This window comes from Gymnodraco acuticeps, unplaced genomic scaffold (genome assembly GCF_902827175.1).
Source record: "Gymnodraco acuticeps unplaced genomic scaffold, fGymAcu1.1, whole genome shotgun sequence".
Classification (NCBI taxonomy): domain Eukaryota; kingdom Metazoa; phylum Chordata; class Actinopteri; order Perciformes; family Bathydraconidae; genus Gymnodraco; species Gymnodraco acuticeps.
In genome coordinates this window covers 1670816-1696451 of record NW_022992232.1, presented here as the reverse complement: position 1 = coordinate 1696451, position 25636 = coordinate 1670816, and the positions used below count along the sequence as shown (strand labels likewise).

The window sequence follows — 25636 nt, the reverse complement described above, 5'->3', positions numbered from 1 at the left end:
AAAATCTTAAGTGTTTTGATCTCAAATGGCAAAAAGATTGCTCCTTTAAGGTCAAATCTCTTTGTTTTTCCACTATAAATCTGGGCAGGCAGCCGAATAATTAAAATGCGGTGTGACAGTTTGGAGCAAACAAAACCAGATCCAGGAGAAAAAAAGAGTATGCTCATGAATAATTCATAATGTTAGTCTTTAAGCAAACACCACTTTATAATGAACTATGAGTGTAAGAAAATAAAGCTGCCAAGAACGTGTGGATACTGACAATGTTTGAGTCAATTACAAAGTATGAATGTGCAGAAATTAGATATACAGTTTAAGTAACTTTGCCCGATAAACATTTTCTGACAAGCAGGCCTTTCTGGGGGCTTGTTTTGAAATGTAATCATATTCTTGTTCCTCTTTTGAAATGAAGCAAGCCAAGACACACCATCGGCTGTCTAAATAGAGAGAAATGAAGGAGGAGATAATCAATTGTCTCAAAATAATCTGAAGGAGTTAGTGTGCGCTGAATGAAATCTTTAGAGCTCAAACAGCAAAGAGGAAGTGAGGCTTTCATCATCAGAGAGAAACTTCATCAATAAATCGCATCATCAAAATATCGGACGCAGCAAATTAATCCAATGTTATGTTTTGAAAGGCACACAAATACACCCCATGGCGTGGTTAGTTAATACATGGAAAAATTCGATTTTAAGCTATTTAAACATCAGAGGACTCAAATGTTTAAGTATGCTATTCTATATTTTTGTTTGTGTCAACTTATCCCATTGCAAGACCATCCCCAATAATGAGTTGATCCTTCTAACAACTTGTCTGATATATATTATTTTTCCATGCCAAACAGCTCCATTGTTGTCCGAAATGTATTATAACCACATCACTGAGCCACACTGTTGCACTCCGTGACATGTTGCTTCTTTACCATCAACACACTAGTTTATTTTGACACACATACACCGTCCTGCTGCCCGAGATACTCAATAGAAAACCAAATGTGGATTCATTAGCCACTGAAAATAGTCCCTAACAAATGCAGTTTCTCATCCTGTTGACCAAGTGTTAGGATATTATAGGATATCAATCATTTGTGATATTGGGTTATATAAATAAACTTTGATTGATTGATTGATTGATTGATTGGTTGGTTGGTTGGTTGGTTGGTTGGTTGGTTGGTTGGTTGGTTGGTTGGTTGGTTGGTTGGTTGCTATAGAAGTGCCACAGACAATTGGGGATTAGGAAATGATGGAGCAATGTTGCTCTTTTAGTGAGACTTTTTACATTAAGTAATATCTTTTTTTTGTTTTATTGTTTATCTATCATTTACAGTGCACAGTACATATTGTACCAAATAGTCAAAACCCTTTTTTTCATCTTAAAATAATTGAATTGTTCGAGATTAGGATTCTGACCAAGTTAGTCAGAACATTAGACGTAGGATTATCAACCAACCACTTACTAGATTTATTTTATAGGTTACAGTCTGGGCGCTACATTTTATTATAAAATGTTCACCTAAAAGCTATCGATAAAATAGTGTTATATAAGTAGGACTCAAACTGTTATATCGTAAGGCCAAGAATTACATTTCAGGTGCCGCCATGATATTATATCAATAAATTGTACTGGACTGACATTTAATGCATTGCTCTTCTCACATAAATCTCATAAATGCCTCCCTTTATGAGTCCACAATAGGAATTATAATGATATTATGTTTTATAGCCTTTCTGGAGAAGAAATGGTTAAAACAAATCCAGAGTGCTTGTAATTATGATCAAATGCGGTTCGGGACTCAAAGTGACTCACTGCATCTCTGCTTTGTCCTAATGTCACCGTGCATAGCAAGCAATGCAAAAATAACAATACAATCAGCAAAAGTGCATAAAATCAATTAATACTTTCCTCAGACTGACATATAAATAGAGCGAGTTGAACAGGTGGTCTGACTTCATCTAACACTGTGTCATCTCCTCGCTGAGCAAAAATTAATGAAATCACAGCGTAGAGGCACAAGAGGCCGGAGCAGCTCGTCATGCTGAGTGTTTGTGAGAGCTGCTCCCTGGGGTCACACCAGCACATTGGGATGTATGTCAAGGCTTCAAAACTCAGGATACTGTGACATATGAGATGGACCCTGGTTCAAGAAATCATTACAAAATAAATACACAGACATAGTTGTTTGGACACGTGTTATAAAAGCTGTTTAAAGTTGAAAGGTGTTAAAAGGCTTTGACCTTAACCACTCGTTTATGTCAGAATACAATGTTACACACATTGTAAATTACATTGTAGTATTATATTGCAGCTTTTCCCTGCTGTATATGTTTAAAGTGGCAATCCGTAGTTATTTTAACCATCTAAATCACAGACGTATGAATGATTTGGGTTCCTCAGCTGATCATAGTTTTTAAATGCAAGCTTTGTTTTCAGCCACAAGCTGTCATAAAGAAGTACTTTTCATCCAGTTTTAAGTCAAATTTGTACGATACACTTTTAGATTTTGGTATTTCGTTACTATATATTTGAGCAGATGGAATATTTTAGTGATCACATGTCTGGATCTCACGTTTTTAGAGAAACCAGCTAAGCTAACATTAGCCTTTAGCTCGTAGCCAGTAGGTATTAGTGTCCAGTGGGGAAACACTGATTAAATTAAGGTGGAACTGCTTTATTAAGTATTGTTAACCATTTGTTATCACTGTCTGTTTCTTTCGAGAGGAAAAGACCCCTTTGGATAATGTTGCTCCTGAGTGATGGACAATGGAGGAATCCTAATCAGGAGAATCCCAATGCAATGACAAAGGGCAAATAAACGTACTTTGCTTCTGTTGTTAAAAAATATATAACATATGCACATATTCACATTGTTATCTCCAACAAATATGTTATGTATTAAATTGAGTTTGTTAGTTTGCCTCTCCTGTCCTGACTTTCATGAAACATATTGGATAAGAATGGTGTGAAATTCACCAAGGTAGAACCCATTTAATTTTTGTGTGGCTCACAGGGCGGATACACGCAGATATTTGTCCCTTTTGTAAACATTGATAGGGAAATTGGCCTTAGCCGGGGTCACTCCCAGAGTGCCTTTCTGCTTACTTACTTATACATTTGAGAATAAGTAGTTTAATCGCTTCCAAATTTTTCTTTCAAGCGTCTAGACTTGTGGTGCTTTGAGCTGAAGCTGCAGAATAATAGTACAGTAGAAGGAAAGTTGCTAATTGCTGTTGCTGAACTGTTTCCTCGGAGTAATCTAAAGTCTGCGCTCCACAGGGAGTTTTCTCCAGGTAACTCAGTGGGACCACCGTATTGACTTGTGCAGCACGCAACAAAAAGCTCCCATTTATCTTGATTAGGCCCACGCATCTGTACATCCTCGGCCATCAAAGTGTCATTGAGTGTCTTTGTGAGTCTTCTCCGCATACACACAACAAATATGGTGGTATGCAAGGAGGTGAAATACTTATCCATATGGCTGCAGGTTCTTCAGCTATGTGCTGAATCTGCTGATGGACATGCGGATCAATATCATTGATTGGTCCCCACTGCTCTGGGTGGAATTAGCATTTCAAAAGGAACTCCAGCTACAACTGTGAAATGATATTGATCGGCGGGTTTTTCCATCAAAGGTGAGACAAGTCTAAGCCTTGACCTGAGATCCCGTAGCTTGGACAAAGACAGACTGTACCAAAAACGGTGGCTTTAAAAGCATGGTCGCCATGGAAACCGCTGCGTTATAGAAACCTGATTGTAAACCTCAGTCTTACACAGGCAGTGATGGTGGATAGTGTCGTTATCCCTTTGACCCCAGCTAGATTGCTCTTATTTCCCATGGTTCAGGAAGCCAGGCCCTCTTGATATCTGAAATTAGATGTCCGAGTCTCTCCAGTGAAGTAAAGTCATAACTTGCTGTATATTGCTCCACTTGGTTTGTAACCTCGGCCGAAGGCTCTCGACTCAGGGCTGACATCATTAGAGTTTTATTGCCTCTAAGAGGATCACACAGCACGGAAGATGGCAGGCTGGAAGTTTTTAAGAAAACAAACAAATCATATCAGGACTCCACAGTTTTAGTTTAGAGAATAAAGTTTCTTTCTCTGTCTCTATCTGAGTGGTGTACAAAGTATTTTCCTTCAGAGAATTATGAGTTGAAAAACTCTGCTGTGTGATGAATAAAAGTCCTGCTTAAAGATGTTACCTAAATATATAAACACAAGGATATGCAATAAAAATCGATTTAAGTACAAAAACTAAAAGTACGCCCATTTTACAAAAAAGGAGAAATGTGTTTAGTTTTGCACCTTTTTCAAGTGTGTTACTTTACTGCAAGGCAGTTTATGAGTTTATCCAAGTGATCAATAATGTTTATTCTGACGTATAATATATGATGTATTACAAATTTGAATCTACAAATTAGGAGCTATTTCTGCCTATCCCTTTCATTACTGACAAAAAAACCTCTAGCATCCATATTCTTCTATACATACTGCAAAACCCATCGACTAAAGTGGCTCGTTCACAGAGGTCACCTTGTAATCCATTACTGTCAGACCTGTGACATCATCGACCATAGATGTTATAATGACAACCTTCGACCTGATGTTGGTGGTGCTTGTTCCTTATCTTCTTTGGCCACTTTGTCTTGGTCAGCCTTCAAGCTATAGCTGCTCTTGATCTCATACCTACCTTCTACCTCACTCTAAGGATATTCCAATAACATTGAAACTAAAAACATATCATTTTCTGCTCGGTTAGAAACAGATGTGGCATAACAGAGACATTACGAGCCTTCTAGTGAAAAGACACATACCATACATATCAATTTACAGGGTATCATGGCTGCTTAATTACCTAAATCACAATTTACTTTATTAAGAAAGACACGAATAGAAAATAAACCGGATACAGGCTAGTGATGTTGGTGGGAACAAACTATTTTCAAAGTATTATTTACTTTAAGTTGATACATGTAAATGTTTTGAATCTTGCATGTTTTGATACCTTTTGCACTACAGTTTATGGCGTCAGTTTCTCCATGACACTATGCAAAGGTTTGCACAAAGAGACCTTACTAGTGTGTTTGTGTTGTAGTTTGCTGTTAAGAAGTGCACTGTATGAGAGCTAGGAACAAAGCAAACTCCTTTTACGTAACAACAACAAACGTCTTTCTTTTTACGATAACCCAAGTCGAACCCATTATTTTTGATTGGTAAGTTAACTTCAAAACTAATTTAACTTACGTTGGAAGTATATTTTGAAAAAGATACTAGCATGTTACTGGGACAATGACACGTCCAAAGTGATGCAACACAGAGGTAAAGTACTTAGAGAGTCAAAGCTTAAAGAGTGGCATTTTCCATGAGTTTGGAGCTGGATTGTGTCGTATGCGAACAACAGACAGAGTATCATTATTATTATTTTAGTAGATATGGCAAACTAGTTACAAACACATCCATTTCAGAGCATTTACAAAGCAGCATGAATATCCATATGGAGTCGTGTTTCTCCAACCCTATTAAATGTAAGACTATATTCTCTCTTTTTCTGTTTTTGGTCTCTTTAGCTGCAAAATGATCCTGTATGTTCACCAGCTAGTCTCTATATGTGTCTGTCTGCTGTCAAAGCAGTCCTCTCACCAATTGTTTTTGTTTAAAACGGCTGCCTGCTGAGGCCAGACGATAACGCGGGAGAGGTGAAAGTAAACAAAACAGTAAATCTGCCGGACTTGAACATTGTACTCCTGCAGCAATAAGCTTTTCTGCTCCAATATGTGCAAAGTAGTTTCTGAAGAAAAAAAGATGGTTTTAATTGAAAAAGATCACATGTTGGTTTGTAGAAGTGTTGCCATGACTCGATGTCGAAAACATATTTTTTTCTAAGTATTACCTTAATGCATAAAATTGTCAGACTTGAACTTCGAGTAAGATTCTTATCTTGCGGTACGAAAGTGAGAATTTATAGCACACTCATATTCTCTCTTGAACACTGTTCAAGCTGTATAAATTAACAGAAGAGACACTTTCATATAGCCCCTAATAATGGCTAATGTACCTTAAGTACACCATCTGCACATTATTTTGTATATTTCTAGCTAGGATTATACCTAAGTGCATATAACAAGAATGTCTCACTAGGCCTGCTGGTTTGCCATACATAAAAACACCTCTAATGGTCTTTGATGAAAGTTGTAGGGGTTCAATTATAAAGCCTGAATAGAAATGTGGAAGCTGCTATTTTTAGAAACTAGGGTGTTTTCAACATCTAGTGACTACAGATTGTCAAATATGTAGAACTCAATCGGGTGGCCATCAAAAACAATAATACAAAAAGGTGTTATCTTCCCACTCAATGTATTAGTGCTTTTTATAAAAGGTCTGTTGTGTTTCTGTCAAAAAGGCTGCAGGTCCTCTCCTCAGTGCCTTTTTCTTATCCAAAATGGGCCATGACTCACCACAGACTCATTATTAGATAACATTTTAGAAAAATTGTGAAATTATTCATTTCGAGTGTGAACATCGCCCTTTGAGTGTATTCTTCCGGACAGTGTGGTTCACCCACTGAGACAGGCTCCGTCATCAAAGGCAGGTCCTGTTTATGCTGCCTGTTTTCTGTGTTCATGCAGACTGGCAGTGACTGTCACCCACCTCACTTATACCTTTAAAGGGCCTATTTGAAATGTCTGTTATTTGTCAAATCTGCTCTTGGGTGTTACCGAGATATTAGTTGAAGCTGCCTTTTTTATGGTTTGCATTATGACAATGCAGTGGGTCAGATATGTAAGAATATGTTAATATGCTACAATTGTACTTTCAAGCTGCATTGGGCATTGTTCCACCTACAAGGCCGCAGGTAATGAAGATTTAAATGTCAGGAGTTTTTTTAACTCATGAAATAATACCACTGAATTATGCTTTAGCTTAGAGAAAATATGTGTTTGCTTTCTTTCGGCGAGTTAGACTGGAAGAATTATACTTCTTTCATATCAAATCAAATCAAATCAAGTTATAGCACATTTATAAACGATTTTTGGTCAAGCCAAAGTGCTGTACATATAATACAAATAGCCTACAGTAGAGACACTTTACAACAAATACAACAGCACAGATTGTTCAGAATATCAGTATGAGAAAAACGACACCCTCTATCCTTAGACCCTCTGTCCTCAGACCCTCTATCCTTAGACCCTCACATCGTACAAGGAAACACTTCCAGAGAAAACCCACAGTTTAAGGGGAAAAAATGGGAGAAACCTCAGGGAGAGCAACAGAGGAGGGATCCCTCTCCCAGGACGGACAGACGTGCAATAGATGCCGTGTGTAAATCGAAGAGATAATACATTTTACAGCATATAGACCGAGTGTTAGGAAATGCATGTGTCTGTAATAAGAAGATGAATCCACGAGGATGTCAGCTACAATCCTGTGGAAGCCATCAGGGAAGCAGCATGACGAGACCCAAGGCAAGACCGCAGAGACAGGTTCAGCCACGACCCGAAGTGCACAACTTAATCCAGAACAGCATTTAAGTTTTTCTCAGTTACAATGTTGTTGTTTTAATAAATCAGATTGTGCAGCGCTGTACTGTACCTCTTTATATAGGCATTTTCAAATAAAATAAAATATATATGTTTTTGTTAAATAAAAACTGCTAGCCAGTTAGCTTAGATTAGTTTAGCAGAAACATGGGAGACATTTTGTGCAGGACACAAACACGAGGAAACAGTTAATCTGTCAAAAGGTAACAAAATGCACCTACCAGCCCCCCTTAAACTCATTTATTATACGTTATCTGTACATACATAAAACAAAACCTAAAAGCGACGTAGCCTAACTTCCCGCATCTAACAGTGTTTACAAGAACGACTTGTGAATGTGGTCATTCTAACTATGCATTCCAACTTTGAACTTGCTACTGTCTGGCAATTTAGAAATATAACAGCTGTAATAGAAAAATGTTGTACCCACTTACTTACTTTAATAATATCATTGTGTGATTCGCATTTGCTAATGTGTATCTATATGTCCTACTTCTCACACTTCTTAGCTAAGATTGGGACAATTCCTTATTAAGAAGATTTGTTTCAATTTTATTAGTTACACTCTATGTGCACCAACAGTATGACCTTCAACTCAGTTGAACTGAGAACTTCCTGATATGGCCTCCCTACCTCCCTAAACTTCCAGAATGCTCCTTTGTTATCACCAAGCTTCACCCCTCCCTTTCTCCTCTCTCTCTGTGTTTAAATATGCAACCCAAACTCTATTCTTCGTCTTTCGCTCTGCAGACTGTACGCTCTCTGTATGACTGACTGAACTTTCTTGCAAGAAATAAAATACAACAAAGACAGCTGAATGGTTTGATGCATGCTGCATCTATTAGCACCGCCTGCCCCTCTGACTCTGACATGCCAGAGCACTAAGCAGTGCCGGCCACTCACGTCACGAAAGCCCAAGGACCATCATTAGCGGATCATGGAGTCCGTTACCTACTGAAAGCATGTACTTTACGCTCCTTTCTTCTTCCAGGGAGCTGGAAAAACTCTAGGTGGCTATGTTTAGTAATACTTGTGGATGTTATAATCATCTAAACAGGGAAATGCCTGAGGTGGAAGCCTTTATTTTTTTAATGAATCAGAAAAACAAGCAGATTTCATGAATCTGAAAAGACAAATCACCTCTGTGTGCATAAGCATATAGTCAACATGCGCAGGAAGTAGGCCTCAGTGTCAACTCTGACTCACTAAAGCTCTGAGGTTTGAAACTAAGGTGTCATTTTTACAATGCTGTGCACACACGATATACATAGCCCCAACATGAAGGGTTCAAGTTTGTGCGACCACAGAAATAAACTAGAACTGATGTCTTTGCCAGTGCAGCAGGGCAAGTCAGACATGTGTTGGCACTGGGGAAAAATCCAAACCAGGATTCATTCGTTGTGTTATTTGTGTCTTTGTCACTGCTTTAGTGTTGTGCCCTTGACATCTCTATGTGTGACAGTTTGGACTACCTCAGGGTGAAGTGGTTGTGGATATCTCTTCAGCTGTACATACATTTATTTGTTGTTACGCACTACCCCCTGGTGTTCTCTCCTTTCCTCTTTGCTCTCTTTGCTCCAGGTGCTCCTGTTGTTCATCCCAGTGTCCCTCCTCGACTACTCACTCAACTCTACGGTGGACGACAGGTGAAAATGCGTTATAACGGCCCAAAACATTTCCATCGTGACTCAGAGAAACGCACCCCAGTTTCAAAAACATGTGCAACATTTACTAAATGAGCTGCATTAACAAAACACTGCAAGAAGCTCAAAACACAATGGAAATGGGGACAATAAAAAGTGATGCACACAGGGACCCGGGTGCTTGTTGACGTTTGAGTATTATAAAGTTGGCCAACTGTCACTTTTTAGTGCCCCGTTTACATTGAGTTCTGAGCTTCTTGCAGCATTTTTTATTTGCAACACTTTGTGCTGCGTATGTGTTGCCAAGTGGGTAAAGGTGCTTTTTTCATTTGTATGTGTTTTGGTACATTTGTATTTTTATATATGCATCTTTTTTGTGCAGCACGTTTTTTCCTAATGGAAGTGGTTTGAGCCATTGCTGCGTTTGCACTTGTCGGCCACCGTACTGCTCTCCTCTCTAATGGATCTCTTGACACACAAATCAGTTGACACGAGGAGAGAGGAGGGAGAACCCTTCAGCATTGATAGATAATGCTAAAATGTTTAAATAGCTTGAATTTGAGGAAGAGACCCAAGTGAAGAAATGGAGGAAGCCAAATAATGATTTGGGATGAACCTCCGGTCTCCTCCTGGCTCTGCGTCGCTCAGGTGTCCCTGATCTGCACTAATCACCTATAGAAAAGGAAGGCTGGAGGCTCTACTGTTTGCTGCCAGCCACCTCACCGATCCTTAGTTTAGGATTGTAGTCTTTATTTTGCCTTTATTCTTTTTCGTTGCTTCTTTTGGGGATGGGGGATCTGGTAGTGCAGTTTTTGCAGCTTTATTTTTCCGTTTTTTTTTTCATTTGCATCACAAACTGAGCCACAAATGTGTTATGTTGTCTAGTGGCTGTAACTCAGCAAATTGGGTGAAAACCTAGTTAATCGCTCAGAAAAGCAAATCTTAGTCAGTTAAGGTTGAAGTGGAAACGCCTACAAAATATACCAATCTTAGACACAAAAAATAGAGCTGATTAAAGTATCCATGTTTTCATTTTAAAGTAAGTTTGATGGCTTTAAGAGAACTATGAATATCACACATTTCCATGGGTGAAAGAACCTTTATGCCACGGTTGTTTTCAAGCCTTTCCCCCTGGGATTACTGAACAAAAAGCTGTAAATATGCAAAGCAGATTAATTAGTTTCCCAAGGTCATCTGTACAGAAAAGGTCTCCATGCGTAAATATGAGATTGCTCTGCAGAAGAAAGAATATCTGCAGATGAGTCGCTGCACGGATTTTATTGATATTTGCTCGGGAGTTAACGAAGCTCTGTGTGAGGCCTCATTTGGCCAAAAAGTATTTCTGTTTAATCCACAGCCTCGGTAAAAAAATTAAAAAAAACAGCAAGGGTTGGAGTTGTTAGAGCGTCTTAGTTCTGGTGGCTTTAACCGGAGGGTTTGGGCGCTGCACCTCAAAGTCCACAGCTCATTTGAATCCAGTCCTAAAGCCCTTCCAACCAACAAACTCTGCGTGCTGACTCAAGACCAGGCTTATTAAATCTAATCCCTGCAACCCTCTGTGTTTGTATTATCAAACAGGATTAGACTGATACCTGTGTGTCGCTATACCAATATATTGGCTCCACTTTTAACTTTATAACAAGGCTAATAATCCACCTGTGATACATATTGACTATAGGAACATCTGAAAACATGCAAGTATATTTTAATTGCCCGTAATTAATGTATACAAAACATTTTCATCACCATTGAGTGCTCTCCACAAATATAAAAAATGATATTCGAAAAGTATTCCAAGGTGTTTTTTTACGGCGAAAACTATAGTTTGTTGTCCACAGCTGACATTACATTTACCAAACTTCTTTCTGCTGATTGATATGACTGCACATAGTCTCTTGATCCTCCTTAGCAACGGTCTGATCTCCTTAGCAACAATTAGGGAAAACTAACCTCTCGAAGGTCTTATTATTTTGCTGTATTATTTAAGACAAAGCTACTTTGAAAGATGCAAGTTACCATATGCGTCACACTGGAAGGAGTTAAACTGCAATACATATACACTAGGGAGAATTGTAGTTTAGTAAATGAATGCTACTTGGGAAAAGCAAATCTAACTTCTATGTAAAAAAAAAAGGACTATGATTATTTGAGGGGAAATTTACAACAAAATATAAGAGGAATTGTGTTTTCAGCAGAGATTTTATTAACTCTGGGTCTATTTTAGTCTTGTGATCTTTATTTTCCACGTGCACAGACCCCTTTTGCACATGCAGGCGTTACACAAAGGTGAAAGGTCAAGTGTGTTTGTGGCTGTCAGACACACATTGAAGGAATGCACTGCAGGGCTGCTCAAAGGGGTTCAAATGTAAGACGTAAGCACTGGAAACAATACAAAACACAATAATCCTTTCCTTTTATGGAACAACATTTGATGTTTCAGTTATTTTTGTGAGTCACATGACTCGATCTCAGGTCAAACGCACAGTAAAGAGTTTGGAACATAATGTCCCTTAGTATTGTATCCTAAATGTTTTCCTTGACCTTGTTGATGTTCTTAATAGAGATGCTTATGATGCTATAAACATTTCAGACAATCAATCTGACAATAAAGTACGATACGATATACTTTATTGTCCCCGTAAGGACATTTGTTCTGGATCCGTCCTGCAGTTCCGCATACATGTACATATACAAACATAGTGGACATTAAGAGACATACACATATCATCAGTCATACACCGTTTGAACAAACACAATACACAGACGCACATACTGACAATGGCGACCTATTGCACTACCCTCATGACCAACATTTAAAAAGTACATTTCATTACATTTGACTACATTTCATTTCATGTGAATGTTAAGAAGCTTAATCGACATAGGTAGGAATGAGTGCTTATAGCGGTTCAGCCTGCTCTTGGGAACCCTGAATCTTCTACCAGAAGGTAGGAGCTGGAATTCTGGGTGGAGTATGTGGGTGGGATCAGACACCATTTTGTTTGCCTGTCTGATAATGGACTGTTAAGCAGCCCTTGATATTACATTTGTGTCTGTGTTATCCTATTGTCGTATCTGTGTTATCCTATTGTCGTATCTGTGTTATCCTATTGTCGTATCTGTGTTATCCTATTGTCGTATCTGTGTTATCCTATTGTCGTATCTGTGTTATCCTATTGTCGTATCTTTCACCCCAGCACCAATGGCAGTGACAGTCTCCTTAAGCACAATGTTGTGTCATAAAAATGGTTTGTTTTGTGATAAAAACAGTCCCAAAAATAAAATAAATCAATTTGATAGACCATAAAAAAGTAACTGTCAATACTGCATTTGAGTGCCCATCTTAGACATATTTGGCTTTTCACATACATTTCTGTGCATCAAGTGACCAATTTTGACAAATGGACTCCACATTTCTTTAAATCCTCATATCAATCAAACCTTCTACATGCATTACATGTTTCTAAAATGGGTTTCTAAATCTTTTACCACATATATCATGTCTAATCTTGGTCCGACACACAGTTCATCTTATCCTCCAGCAGGTTTACTCAGCAGTGTGAAATGCCCTCAGACGACTTTGATCAAGCGAATGGGATACAACCCACTTAAATGGACCATTAAAGAGAATTAGGCACATCATAATCGCAAGATACTGTAGCACATTACATGGAATGGTTGATTAATTTCTCATATGTGGAAGCAGAAAAAGACTTTGATGCATAATGTGCATCAGAATATACTAGCGCCATATGGTAATTACTCAAATACTGAATTAACTGATTAATTAACTAATCCTGCCAAGAAACATTCCAATAAAAGTTAATGAGTCAACTAATCGTTTTGCCTTCATGCCAAAACACATGCTGGTACTGCCCTCTGTTGGATTGAGCCTCTCATTGCATGTGTTGACAGGAGTCATCATATCAGTGTTGCACCACAGGATGGTACAGTGGTGCATTTCAAACAGCAGTAATGTAATGACTCCATGCAGGAACTTCAGTGTTTACCAGTACAAGTCGTGCAGGAGAGGCGTATTAGAGCCCAGCTGCTCTCTGTGGACTGTAATTGAGTTAAAGGCCAATATCATGTTCAGATCAATGGCGACATACTGACACTTGTGTCTTCCCAAAAGACAACACAGACACAAATGTAATATCAGGGGCTGCTTATTGTAAGCAGGAGTCATATTGCAGAAACATCCCTCTTGTTTTCAACCCTGTGTATCCGAGGCAGGACATTGTGGAAGATGAATTACAAGATGACACAAAGGTCCTAAATTGGACCAAGATTCCCTGACTTCCTCCATTTTCTGAGGGTTAATTACGCTACACTGATACCATTGATCTGATGTTCAGCAGACAAAACTACAACTTGCAGATAATTGCTCGGGGGTACTTTGTGATCAATAATGCACCAACATAGGAGGCTGTGTTGGAAAGTCTGTGTATGGGTGATTGCTTACATCAATCCTTCTACAGACAGTCATTTCCGAGCTGCTGCCCTGCCCTGCTCCTCTTTTGTGTGTACCAGCCTATTGAGGCAGATATTTTTTCTCTCATTGTCTGGTTCTTTTGAGGCTTTTTCAAACAAAAGACACCCAAGCTGAAGTTTTTGAAATCGTTTTTAAAGAATGGAGGCATCATCATGAGTGGTTGGAGGTATATGGATATCCTCTGGGGAGTGGAAGGCAAGCTCCTTGCCCTGCATGCAGCATCAGGAGTGACCGCCAGCGATGGTAGATGATGGTAAGGGGATGATGGCCACAGGATTCTCTTGAGGAGGTGGAGAAAGCATAAGAGGGGGAGTGGGGGGGGAGTAGATGGTTGTTCAGTGGGAATCTGTAGCACTGCATTTTACTGGTTGCACGGTGGGCGGAAAATATTTGTCTCCTTGAGATCTCTGGATATTTTCCGATGGTTAAGAGATTTAAACTTATTGCTGATTCCTCAAAAATACAAACAAGGAAACTTGATCCAGATTTAAAGGTGGGTGTTGTTTACTTCTGTTCGTCCAGTGGAAATAGCAGGATTTTAATGGATGTTAAACTAAAATGTGCAACCCTGACTTAGTTGGATAGGAAATGGGTTAGTCCATAACGCTGATGTGGATAAAGTCAACATTTTAACATGTAATGCTTATTTTTGAAGTCATTTAACATAATTTTCAGTTCAAAAGTGGCTTCCTGATCTGCACTTTTTGTCACTGTTGATATAAAAAAATGTATTTACAGAAGGGATTTCACTGTATTAGTCATAACGTCATGCATTAGACCTCAGAGAGTTGCATCTCCCCTAAACAGATTGACTCTTTCCTTCAACAGAGTCTTCCAGGAGGCCATGTCAGGCAGCCCAGAGAACATCCCCCTGGGAGAGTGCACCCTCTCCCAGTCCAGGGACCAGCTGACTCCCCCGAGCCGCACAGAGAGCACCGTGTTCAGCCTGTCCCGCAGTGAGTCCATCTGGACCACAGAGACCCCCCGCAACAGCAAGTGTGAGGAGTTCTGGTTCTCCATCCACCTCATGTCGACGGGGGGCAGCTTCCTGGCGTGCGGCATCATCATCAGCAGCCTGTACTTCGCCGGTCACTGCAGGACTGTGACTAACTTCCTGGGTCCGGCCCTGCTCAGCATCGGGATGATGGTTTTTGTTGTGGGTGTGGTTCTGATCCCCATCACCAGGGAGAACAGGAAGCAGGCGACCATGAAGAAGCCCCTCAGTTACTACAGGCCTCCGGTTTATAACCTGTGATCAACAAAATCATGTTTGGGGATAATCAACATGAGGCACTTTAAGAGCACGCTGGATTAAAGTTCAGCATGGGAGCTTATTATAAAAAGACTATTTTTTATTTCTCCAGGATTTACGGGCACTTATCTCAAGTGTGCATGAAAACATTTGCATTAGTAGCCATGGCCGTGGAAAATGAAGGTGAGAGCACAAGGACAACAATGTGCTGTAGAAAATGCAATCATTCAAGCACAATTTAGCGAGGAGGCAAATTGTCCTATTGCATTTTCATGAGGGGATTTCCTAATGCTGTGTGGTAGAGTTTAGACCAATTCATGAATAATTAAAGGTTGTGAGAGCTTATAATTGTCAGTTCCCGGTTTCCTGTGTCTTGTTGCATGCACTGAAGTCCTTTTTGTGGAACAGAGGCTTTGAATCTGCGCACATTCATCTTCAAATATATGTAAAGGACGAACATTTGACTGCTGTGACCTGAAAGCACATTTTCTTAGGATTTAAATATTACGTGGCAGGACATTTGTATTAACCCCTTCAGACTTGGCCTCCATCAAAGTGGACATGAAATATTCAGTGCAATTGGAAATGCACTTAAATTTAGACTTTGGCCTAGCAATTAGGCAGATCGGCATTCAAAGTATAGTGTTAATCAATATGTAAGGGATCACAGGACTACTTTATCTTCAATTCAACTGAGCTTTATTGGCATGAATTGTACTACTGCTAAATAACATAGTATTGAATCATTACATTTTACAAAAAAATATGTAATTTAACATTAGCAGATCCTTTAGTACCACAGCATCATTAAATGGAGAATGTATATTGTCTAACTTGTATCTAGTGGACACGAACATTATGCCACACAGATCAGGAAAAAGGAACCAACAACACTAATAATGTTATTTGTTTGTTGTTTGCGGATGCCCTGTCTGTTAGCTATAGCATTACATGCTAACATTAACATTTGGGTAAAATTGTTTTCTATTGTGAAGTTAGTCTTCGATTTCATCCAGGATGGCATTAAAAATGTCTTAAAATTGTAAGAAAATGCACTTGCCTTAATCTGTAGAAGCCATGAATGTATTCCAGTGTTTACAGCTCTTGCCCAATGGCCTTAAATACAGTTTTATACAGATATAACAAATACATTAATGTGTGGCAAAATTGACACAAGAACAGACACCTTTTCACCTTTTTGATATCAACATGCTAAATCACGAAATGGTACATTTGCACTTTTTTGTTGTGTGTGCTTATGACAACTATCTTTATAGAACTACTATTGTTTTCAGTGGTTAACTTGTTTATTTTTAAAGAAATACTACTTCAGATTATGTTAAATTCAAATGATGATGTTTATTATTTAATCAATGTAATATTGTAAAGTGAATGCCATATTATTTTACTTAATATACATACGTTTTGGTTATTGAATTCCCTATTCAGTACACTGCAGTACATTTGAGTCCCCCAGCCTCTTAAACTATAAAATATGTGTGTTAAATGTAAACATGTTAGACATCAGACACACATGTGAACGTACTCTGGAGGTGTAAGAACCCCAGCAGAGATCATTTATTGGTTTGTTTTTTACATAAATAATAATGGAACTACTTTAATCAATGAATCATTGGTCAGTAAAAATGATCTGATCGATGATACTCAAACAAGAACTCACTTTTCAGGATATTTCAAGATATCAAACTGAAGAACTTTGGACAGGAATAAAACCTTTCTATATGTAAACTTGAATTTTTTCTGACATTTCATGTTGTATAATCGAGAAAAATAACGGTCAGATTTACCAAAAAAAGACAAATCTAATGACACAAATTCTTCAATAAAGCGTCTTTTCAAAATATAAAATAACCACATTTTATGCATATTATCTTTTTATGTAAAAGACAGCCTTTACTATGTCTGTCTCTGTTGAACACTCCATTATATTGGAGGCACACAGAAATGTAATAAAGCTTCATAGAAATGTTGATTTAGCTTTATTTGTACAAGAGCATGTCTTACAGTAAATGGCAACATTGTATTTATTATATGGCCTATCATAGCCTAAAGGGCTTTACACAGTCCTCACAATTAGAAAAAGGCTGAGTCACGATACCTTCATTTGAATGTCAAACGATATGGTAAAGTTCCTGCATCTTTTGCATTATGTCAACTGGAGCAATATATTGTGGACTTTAACCTGCTGTGTTGTAATGAAAGACAAGGAAACCATAAGCCTGCCTCATGGAAAGAGTGTGTGTGTGTGTGTGTGTGTGTGTGTGTGTGTGTGTGTGTGTGTGTGTGTGTGTGTGTGTGTGTGTGTGTGTGTGTGTGTGTGTGTGTGTGTGTGTGTGTGTGTGTGTGTGTGTGTGTGTGTGTGTGTGTGTGTGTGTGTGTGTGTGTGTGTGTGTGTGTGTGTGTGTGTGTGTGTGTGTGTGTGTGTGTGTGTTCAGGGGTGTGTGCATCAGGGAATAAGCCTGGGAAAAGCCCGTGTTTATCTGCACTCTAAAGGTGGGGCGTTTCTCTACAGGTGCGCTGACTCAGCTCAGGTACAAACCCTGAAGCATCCTCCCGTTATGAAGCAGCTGTGATGTGTCCACCATGGAACGGATAAGGAATGTTATAGGAGGATGCATTCCTGTATTCTTCATCGCCATATTATTCGATGTTTTTGGTCTGATTCTGCTTTTCGTCGGCATATTCGCCAACGTGCGCCTCAGCAGCGGACTATTTTACGGCGACTTCTTGATCTACACCGGCTCTCTGATCACATTCGTGAGCCTGGCCTTCTGGCTCATGTGGTACGTGGGGAACATCCGGGTGTCGGAGGACGACGGGTGGAAGAAGAGGAGCCGTATAGTGAAGCTGGCCAGGAAACTATCCGAGAGGTTGAGCCAGACGCTGAAAGGGGAGCCACGCGTAAAATGTGTGGATGGGGAAGATGACTGCGGGAAGAGCTTACCTGCACACAAAGCCAGCCGGGTGACATGGGGCAGATCCACAGCCTACCAAAATGAGGGCTATGAAGAGAGTCCAGACTCCCCTGCTGTGGAGAAGAAAGTGGAAATAGAACAACAAGAAGCAAGCATCTGAACATATGCCTTGGGTACCTTCATATACAAATCTGCTGCAGGGACTATTTCACGTAAGATGCTAAAAATGCTATTATTTCCCAGCCCAAAACTGAAAGCATTGAGATAAAGTCATACTCAAGATTTATTAGAAATATGGAGATCCAAAGAAACTTCAATGTACTCCCTGAAACACTCCCTTTGTTATTGCACTTAAAAGGTATATTGTTGCTTTTATTTTCAGTAACACTTTATGGTACAGCCTATGTCTGTACGTTTCATGGAAAGAATGCTACTGGGGAAGATTAGTTTTGCACTAAAAATAAAGCTACTGTACGTCAATATTTGTATATATATGCCAAGATGTGAACATTGATCCACAGGCAAGCAAACAATTCAAAGTACATGAAGAACTAAGTTAATATAGTCACTAAAAATGAATCAACTTGGTTTTCAAATGAAACGGTTGAGAAAACTCATAGTTTCCATTTAATTACAAATTGTCTTTCCAAGAAACTAATCATTGTTGACCTGAAAACATATTTGTGTTTTACTTGAAGGGTTCAATTGTATTATGTGTCCACTTTATTCACAAACATTAAGGTCTCAACTATTTCCAACCTTTCTCTTGTTAGTTAGTATATATAGTATTTACACGGAAGCACATTATAAACTTTAACAATTAAGGTCTTAAGGGCATTAAACTTGTAGCCGTGTCATATTTGAAAGGGGTGCCAGGTTCAAATCTATTTCTTAAATGAATATGTTGTGTAGTCAGCCATTCTACATGAAACTAATAATCGATAGTTCGTTTTGTATTTCTTATTTTATGTCTAGGAGTAAATCCTAATAATATATATTCTAATTTATATTGAATCCAAAAATAGTGTGCCTCCTCCGAAAGGCTGTTGTGTTAGTCTAACAAGCTGACGTGTCAGTTTTTTTTTAATTCAAATTCTTTCCCACATGTTCCAAAACATTTCACCTATTTTAAACAAGTTGTTGCTGCTACGAGACAAAGAAAAGTCAAGTCATGTTTGCTCTTTGGCTTGCTGTCAAAGCAACGTGCACTGGTCGGACTGGTTTTGTCTCAATGGTGTTGTGTTGTTTAAACAAACCTGAGCATTCCGGACAGAGGATCATATGACCTGGGACCCTGAGGAACAAACGGTATCTACTAAAGCAAATGTGGCAATAGGAGACACAAATTGTAGTCCAAATGATAGCACACCTTATGCAAATGTCCCGGCCGTGCCAGGTATTTGTTTATTTAACCTGAAGCAGCCTTTACCACATACAGAGTTAGTTAGCATGACTGACAGCCTGACACACTTGAAACGTGTGATGTTGCAGTAAATAAAACCCATCGGTGCTGTGTACACCAGCTATGGGCAGGAGGTTAAATCCGCATTGCAGAGATACAATTGTGGCAGCCTGTCATGTCAAACAAGCAGCTCATAGAGAAGTTTCCATTAAGTGCATTTCCTCATTGTGACAGTCACTTCACAATAGGTGTCATTATTGTTGTCACTCACGAACCGTGGGTTATCAAATATTGAGGGAAGGCTTGAATGAAGTGCATCCACCCTGCAGAGCTGCTCCCAAGTTAAATATGAAGAGCAAGTTTCTTTCCACTCTCTGAACTCAGTAGGAGTAAAGTCAAGAGCGAGCTTTGAACCATCAGATAAAAGATGTAACACACTGATGCGGCTCCAAATCAATTTAGTGTCATTAGCTGAACAAAAAGGATGAGGGGGGCCTCAATTAATGATAGCAGGCTTATCGCTGTGCACACACAAGCTCAATGGCGGCTGATTGCGAAATATATGTGCATAAATCTGCCATGCAGCTTACGGTTGGTTGAGGTGTCACCTTAATGACATGGAAGTAGCAAAACAAGTCGGCCCTGCGCAGCAATGAAGGACCGAGAGGCTTTCATGTTTATGAGCAACTCAACCAGTTGTTGTGGTTGCATACCAGTCTTCCCAACAAGTCTTGTGCTATGATAGAAATGTAAGGTGTGCTGAGGCTGAAACAGTATGATCTTGAAAGCTCTTTTGTGTAGAGACTTGCTCTCACTCCTGTCAGACGTTCAGACGACATCCACCTGTCCGTCTCTCAAGGCCCAACAATGAAGGAGGGGAAGTATACCAGCGTCTTCGTGTCCATTGCTGTGATTTTGGACGTCGCCGGACTTATCCTCTTCTTTGTTGGGATCTTTGCACCTTTGAGTTTCTGGGACTTTTTTGTGCTGTCCGGACCTTTGCTGATCTTCATGAGTACATTTTTTTGGATATTCTGGTACATGGGGAACATCAAGGTGTCTGACGAGGAGCTCAACCTGACCAAACACGACATACTGTGAGGCAGTATGTGTGAAGCAGGGCTGGCCGAGCCGGACTCCTTCAACCCAGCAGCACGATGACGAGGAATGGACTGAAGGGACAGATTGAAGCAGAAGCTTCGTCAAAAATCATGAATTTGTGAGCCTGGCACTCCTTGAAGTTTTGCCTGAAGGATGTGTGATAAAACCAAATCTGCGCACGACCAGGAACACATTTGACTAATCCCAGGAGATAAAAATAACTCTTTTCCACCCTTACGACTTCAGGGTAAAACAACTTGTCATGTTGTGTGTGGACAGCATTGATTCCTGGACTTTGTTGGAGTGGAAAATGTATTTCTCAGCACTTTCATTGGAAGGAAACTTTTAAAAATGTGGGAAACTGTATGCCTTATTTATGTTGTTATCATGTACATTATGATTTGATATTTATATTTCAACATATCTTTGCACATTCATGTTAGATGTATAAGCTTTTGGAATTAGGGACTAAACATACTCTAAAATGACATTTGTTGTGTCCTTTGTTATGTGTTGTTGGGCTGCACCTCCATAAGAACTGGCCAAACAGGAACTATAGGTTTCTGCTCTGGGTTATTTGAGTCTTTAGTAGCCTACAGAATCATGATTATTCACAAAGCCAACTAGCAGAGATTTGAAACCATGGGTATTTTATTTCATTACAATAATATATCCACAAATGTAAACATCAGCTGTAACACCTGCAGGCCTAATATTGCATTTATGTTTGTTAAAACTTGTTAGCAAGCAAGCAGAGATGCTTCAGGTAGTTAAAATGCATCCATAAGTCATACATTTAATTAGCCAAAAGGATTGGAAAACAGTAAGCTAAAAGAAGGCTAATGGAAACAGATGAAAAAGTCTGCTAAAAATAATTGATAAACAGTTGAAATAGTTAGTTAAAATTATTGCATAAACTGTATAAATAGTTAGCTAAAATAAGGCATAAACTGTGAAATTATAAGCTTATATAATGCATAAACTGTTGAAATAGTTAGTTTAAGTTAGCTACAAGTATTGGTATACAGTTGACAAATCTGTGAACTAATGCTTAAACTGTTGAAAATGTTAGCTTAAAGTTATGGATAAACAATTGTAATAGTTAGCTAAAAGTCATGAATAAATAGTTGAAATATGTAGCTCAAAGTTAGCTACAGTAATGGATGAACAGTTAAAAAGGTCTGCTAAAATTATTGGATAGATAGATGCAAGAATAGTGTAACATTGGAGTTTAAGGTGTGTATCTACTGTACTGGCGCGTTCTGTAATTTAGCAATAGGTTTTCCCTCAAAAGAAAACCAAAGCTGTGCGAGCTGAGCTTCAGTTTGTTCACCACAACAGCCATTGAGAAGAATGAAACTAATACCTCCCTTCCACGCCCAATTCTTCCCAGGCTTAATCAGCACTCAAGGCACCATTAGCCCCCTCAGACATGGAGAGTGTTATTAATGTGTCCATTTGGTTCCTGCCCCTGAGAGAGGAAATGGAGGAGAGGCGTAATGGGGCTCTCTCACTGCAAAGAGATGGAAACCCTGCTGCTCAGCCCCTCCTCCCCCGCGGGGCGCCGCCTTCTCCGTTGTGCTGAAATTCCCAAGTTGTCTTGATGGTATATATCTCATTATAATCTTAATCACAACTGTACTTGTCAGTGCACAATAGCATCTCAGTGATATACATGGCATATGAGAGGCTCTACTTTACAAGAGCATGAGGCTCAGACACACTTCCTGGTTGGTTACAGCCTTAATCAAATAACACAGCATGATGAAGCATTTTGTCGGCAATGCTGAGAAAACATACGTCATGACTCCTAATCCTGTGGTTTTAAAGAGCTTTAGCTAATAGTTGATTCCCATTAGCTGTGGAAAAACCACCAGTAGGCTACACAGGAAGTATAATAAGAAACACTTATAAATGTTTTAAGTTTTAATATTTTAGATGTGGCTTTATTTATTAATCTTGATACAAGAGATAAGAAGAGATGAGATAAGATAATAGTTTGAAAAAAAATGATTTAAGTACTTATTAAAGAAGCTCAAGTTTTGAAAAAAGCAGGGCTAAAAAGCAATAAATAAAAAAGATGCAAGATAAGACACAACAAATTACAAGGATATTTGCATAATACTCCTACACTTTTACAGATATGATCCATGAAGGATAATGGAACCCATAAATTGTATTCACACGATGTGTGACATTGTACTATGATATTCATCCATCTTCTTCCGCTTATCCGTGGTCGGGTCGCGGGGGTAGCAGTTCCAGCAGAGAGCCCCAAACTATCTTTTCCCTGGCCACATCAACCAGCTCTGACTGGGGGATCCCAAGGCGCTCCCAGGCCAGCGAAGAGATATAATCCCTCCACCTGGTCCTAGGTCTACCCCTTGGTCTCTTCCCAGCTGGACGTGCCTGGAACACCTCCCTAGGGAGGCGCCCAGGTGGCATCCTTACTAGGTGCCTGAACCACCTCAACTGGCTCCTTTTGACGCGAAGGAGGAGCAGTTCAACTCCGAGTCCCTCCCGGATGACTGAACTTCTCACCTTATCCCTAAGGGAGACACCAGCCACCCTGCGGAGAAAACCCATCTCGACCGCTTGTATCCGCAATCTCGTTCTTTCGGTCATGATCCATCCTTCATGACCATAGGTGAGGGTAGGAACGAAAATGGCCCGGTAGACAGAGAGCTTGGCCTTCTGGCTCAGCTCCCTTTTCGTCACAACGGTGCGGTAAAGCGACTGCAGTACCGCTCCCGCTGCTCCGATTCTCCGGCCCATCTCACGCTCCATTGTTCCCTCACTCGAGAACAAGACCCCGAGATACTTGAACTCCTTCACTTGGGGTAAGGACTCATTCCCTACTTAGAGTGGACAGTCCATCGGTTTCCTGCTGAGAACCATGGCCTCAGATTTGGAGGTGCTGATCCTCATCCCAGCCGCTTCACACTCGGTTGCGAACCGGTCCAGTGAGTGCTGAAGGTCGCAGACCGATGAAGCCATTAGAACCACATCATCTGCAAAAAGCAGTGGTGCAATCCTTAGTCCACCGAACTGCAGACCCCCTCCCCCACGACTACGCCTCGAAATCCGATCCATGTATATTACAAACAGGATTGGTGACAAATTGCAGCCCTGGCGGAGGCCAACCCTCACCGGAAACTGCAGAGGACCCAGACACAGCTCTCGCTTTGGGAGTACAGAGATTGGATGGCCCTGAGTAGAGACCCCCTCACCCCATACTCCCGCAGCACCTCCCACAGTAACTCCCTGGGAACTCGGTCATACGCCTTCTCCAAGTCTACAAAACACATGTAGACCGGATAAGCGTACTCCCAGGCCCCCTCCAGGATCCTTGCGAGAGTAAAAAGCTGATCCGTCGTTCCACGACCAGGACGGAATCCGCATTGTTCCTCCTCAATCTGAGGTTCGACAATCGGCCTGACCCTCTTTTCGAGTACCTATGATATTCTATCATGTTAAATTGGTAGGTGAGACAACAGCAGGGTTACGATATGATATGCTATCATGTGTTAAAAGTTCTGCCATCGGTATATGAATGATTACCAGAGATTTTTAATACAAGAACTGCCATCAAAATCAGTAATACATCTGAGGTGTGTGAATGTATTCTCAGATAAGGATATGTCTCATTAGGGAACTTGTATTGATAGTATTCACCTTTCAAATGCTTTTCATAATAAGCAGATAAATACTGGTAGGCCTACACGTGGCTGTGGGCACATACATCTGTCTTTAGGCATGTGATGAAGTGATGATGTTCATTATTCTGCTTGTGCACACTACCTCAGCTTAAAAGCTTAAAATGGCTGGCGATTTTGTGATGTCATCTTTGGAGGATTGTGGCGGTGCATGTCTCCCTCCAGTGGAGAAAAGTTAGAGGTGAATGATGCCCTTCAACCATACTATGATTAGTAGCCTAGATATAATCTTCTAAAATAAAATACTTAATTTAATTGATTTCATATGTAGGCCAAATAATTGATGGGCATCATTGAAGTAGTATGTTTTCATATCTTTGCAGTTGTACAAATTAATTCTGTATTTTAACTTAATGCAATAATAAAATGTGGGGTAATAACAAAGAATATTTGTAACCAATCACCAATCCGTAATTATTTTCCACGATTGATCAGTTATTCTCTTATTTTATGAAATGTGAAAAAGTTGTGAGAACTCCAAAAGCTATTTCTTCAGATGCTTGTCTGAACAAACTTCAGAAATATAATAATGATAACAATATTATTAATTAATTAACAATATCAAAAACAGGCAAAAGCAAGCCGTTTTTGATATTTTTATGATCACTTTTTGTGACAAATAACTGATCATATAGCTTTATAATTGAGGACAATTTAATGTATAACTATAAAGGGAAAGGGACTCATATTTTTGTTTTAAGTGGCAAAGTATGTCACATAAATCGTGTGTATCAAATTGCTATATTAATATATTAAATAAAAGCTTTTGACACACATAAGGCTTTCCCCTTTCTTTGAGTTATGTTTTGCCTCAATAAGGATTCAGACCATGTTACTCTTTTAGTTCTCTATGTGGAAATGTTTTCTGACCTACAAACTAGAATGTTTCATGAAATAAATATATTATTTTGATGTTGACTAACCTTGGTTTTGCATTCATGCTGCATTCAATGAAACCAATCAGTTAGCGCGTGATCATTACTTTACTCTTTACTCGCCATGGCTGTTATCATCTGATGTCTGCTTGCGCGCGCGCGCACACACCACTTCCGCACAGACAGTGTTTACAAACAAGTGGCCTACAGATGGCAGGGTCACTCACCCGTATGATTACAAGGCCTGCAGACAGGACAGCTCAGGATTATAAACCTGCAGCCCCGGCAAGGGCATATCAAGCCCCAATCTTTCTGTCGAGAATAAAACATTTGTTTTTAATGAGGAATCTTTTTAATTAATTTCTGTATTCAGTTCAAAATGACAATATGCTGCAAAGGGGGCAACGTGCAAAACGTGTCATTGATTCTGTAGTGGAGGAGGAAGACCATCATGCAGTGTGGCTTTGCGCTGCTGCGACGTAGAGACTGAAGGGAGAATTGATCCTGCAAAATAATCTCATACATGCGGTAGTTTGTGAGTTTTAATACACGATTGGATGGTGATATCGATGCATTATTGTAGATTGTCGATAATTTCTCTCTGTAGTGATTATTGTGACAGATTGCACGTGTAAACCGGTTGATCCACTCCTTCCCTGCTCTGGTAAAAACCGTACACGCC

At 39.6% G+C, this 25636-nt stretch overlaps 1 protein-coding gene across 1 annotated transcript; it reads left to right on the top strand.

The window, feature by feature from the left end:
- The first annotated feature begins 17438 nt into the window (after positions 1 to 17438).
- Positions 17439 to 20853, top strand: LOC117539846 (transmembrane protein 238-like). The gene has a single exon (XM_034206195.1). It carries the CDS (start codon positions 17529 to 17531, stop codon positions 18018 to 18020), a length of 492 nt encoding a protein of 163 aa, XP_034062086.1. The 5' UTR covers positions 17439 to 17528; the 3' UTR covers positions 18021 to 20853.
- Positions 20854 to 25636: the final 4783 nt, after the last annotated feature.

Excerpts from the sequence above, each read along its gene's own strand:
- LOC117539846 (XM_034206195.1), top strand. The coding sequence starts at position 17,529 with ATGGAACGGATAAGGAATGTTATAGGAGGATGCATTCCTGTATTCTTC.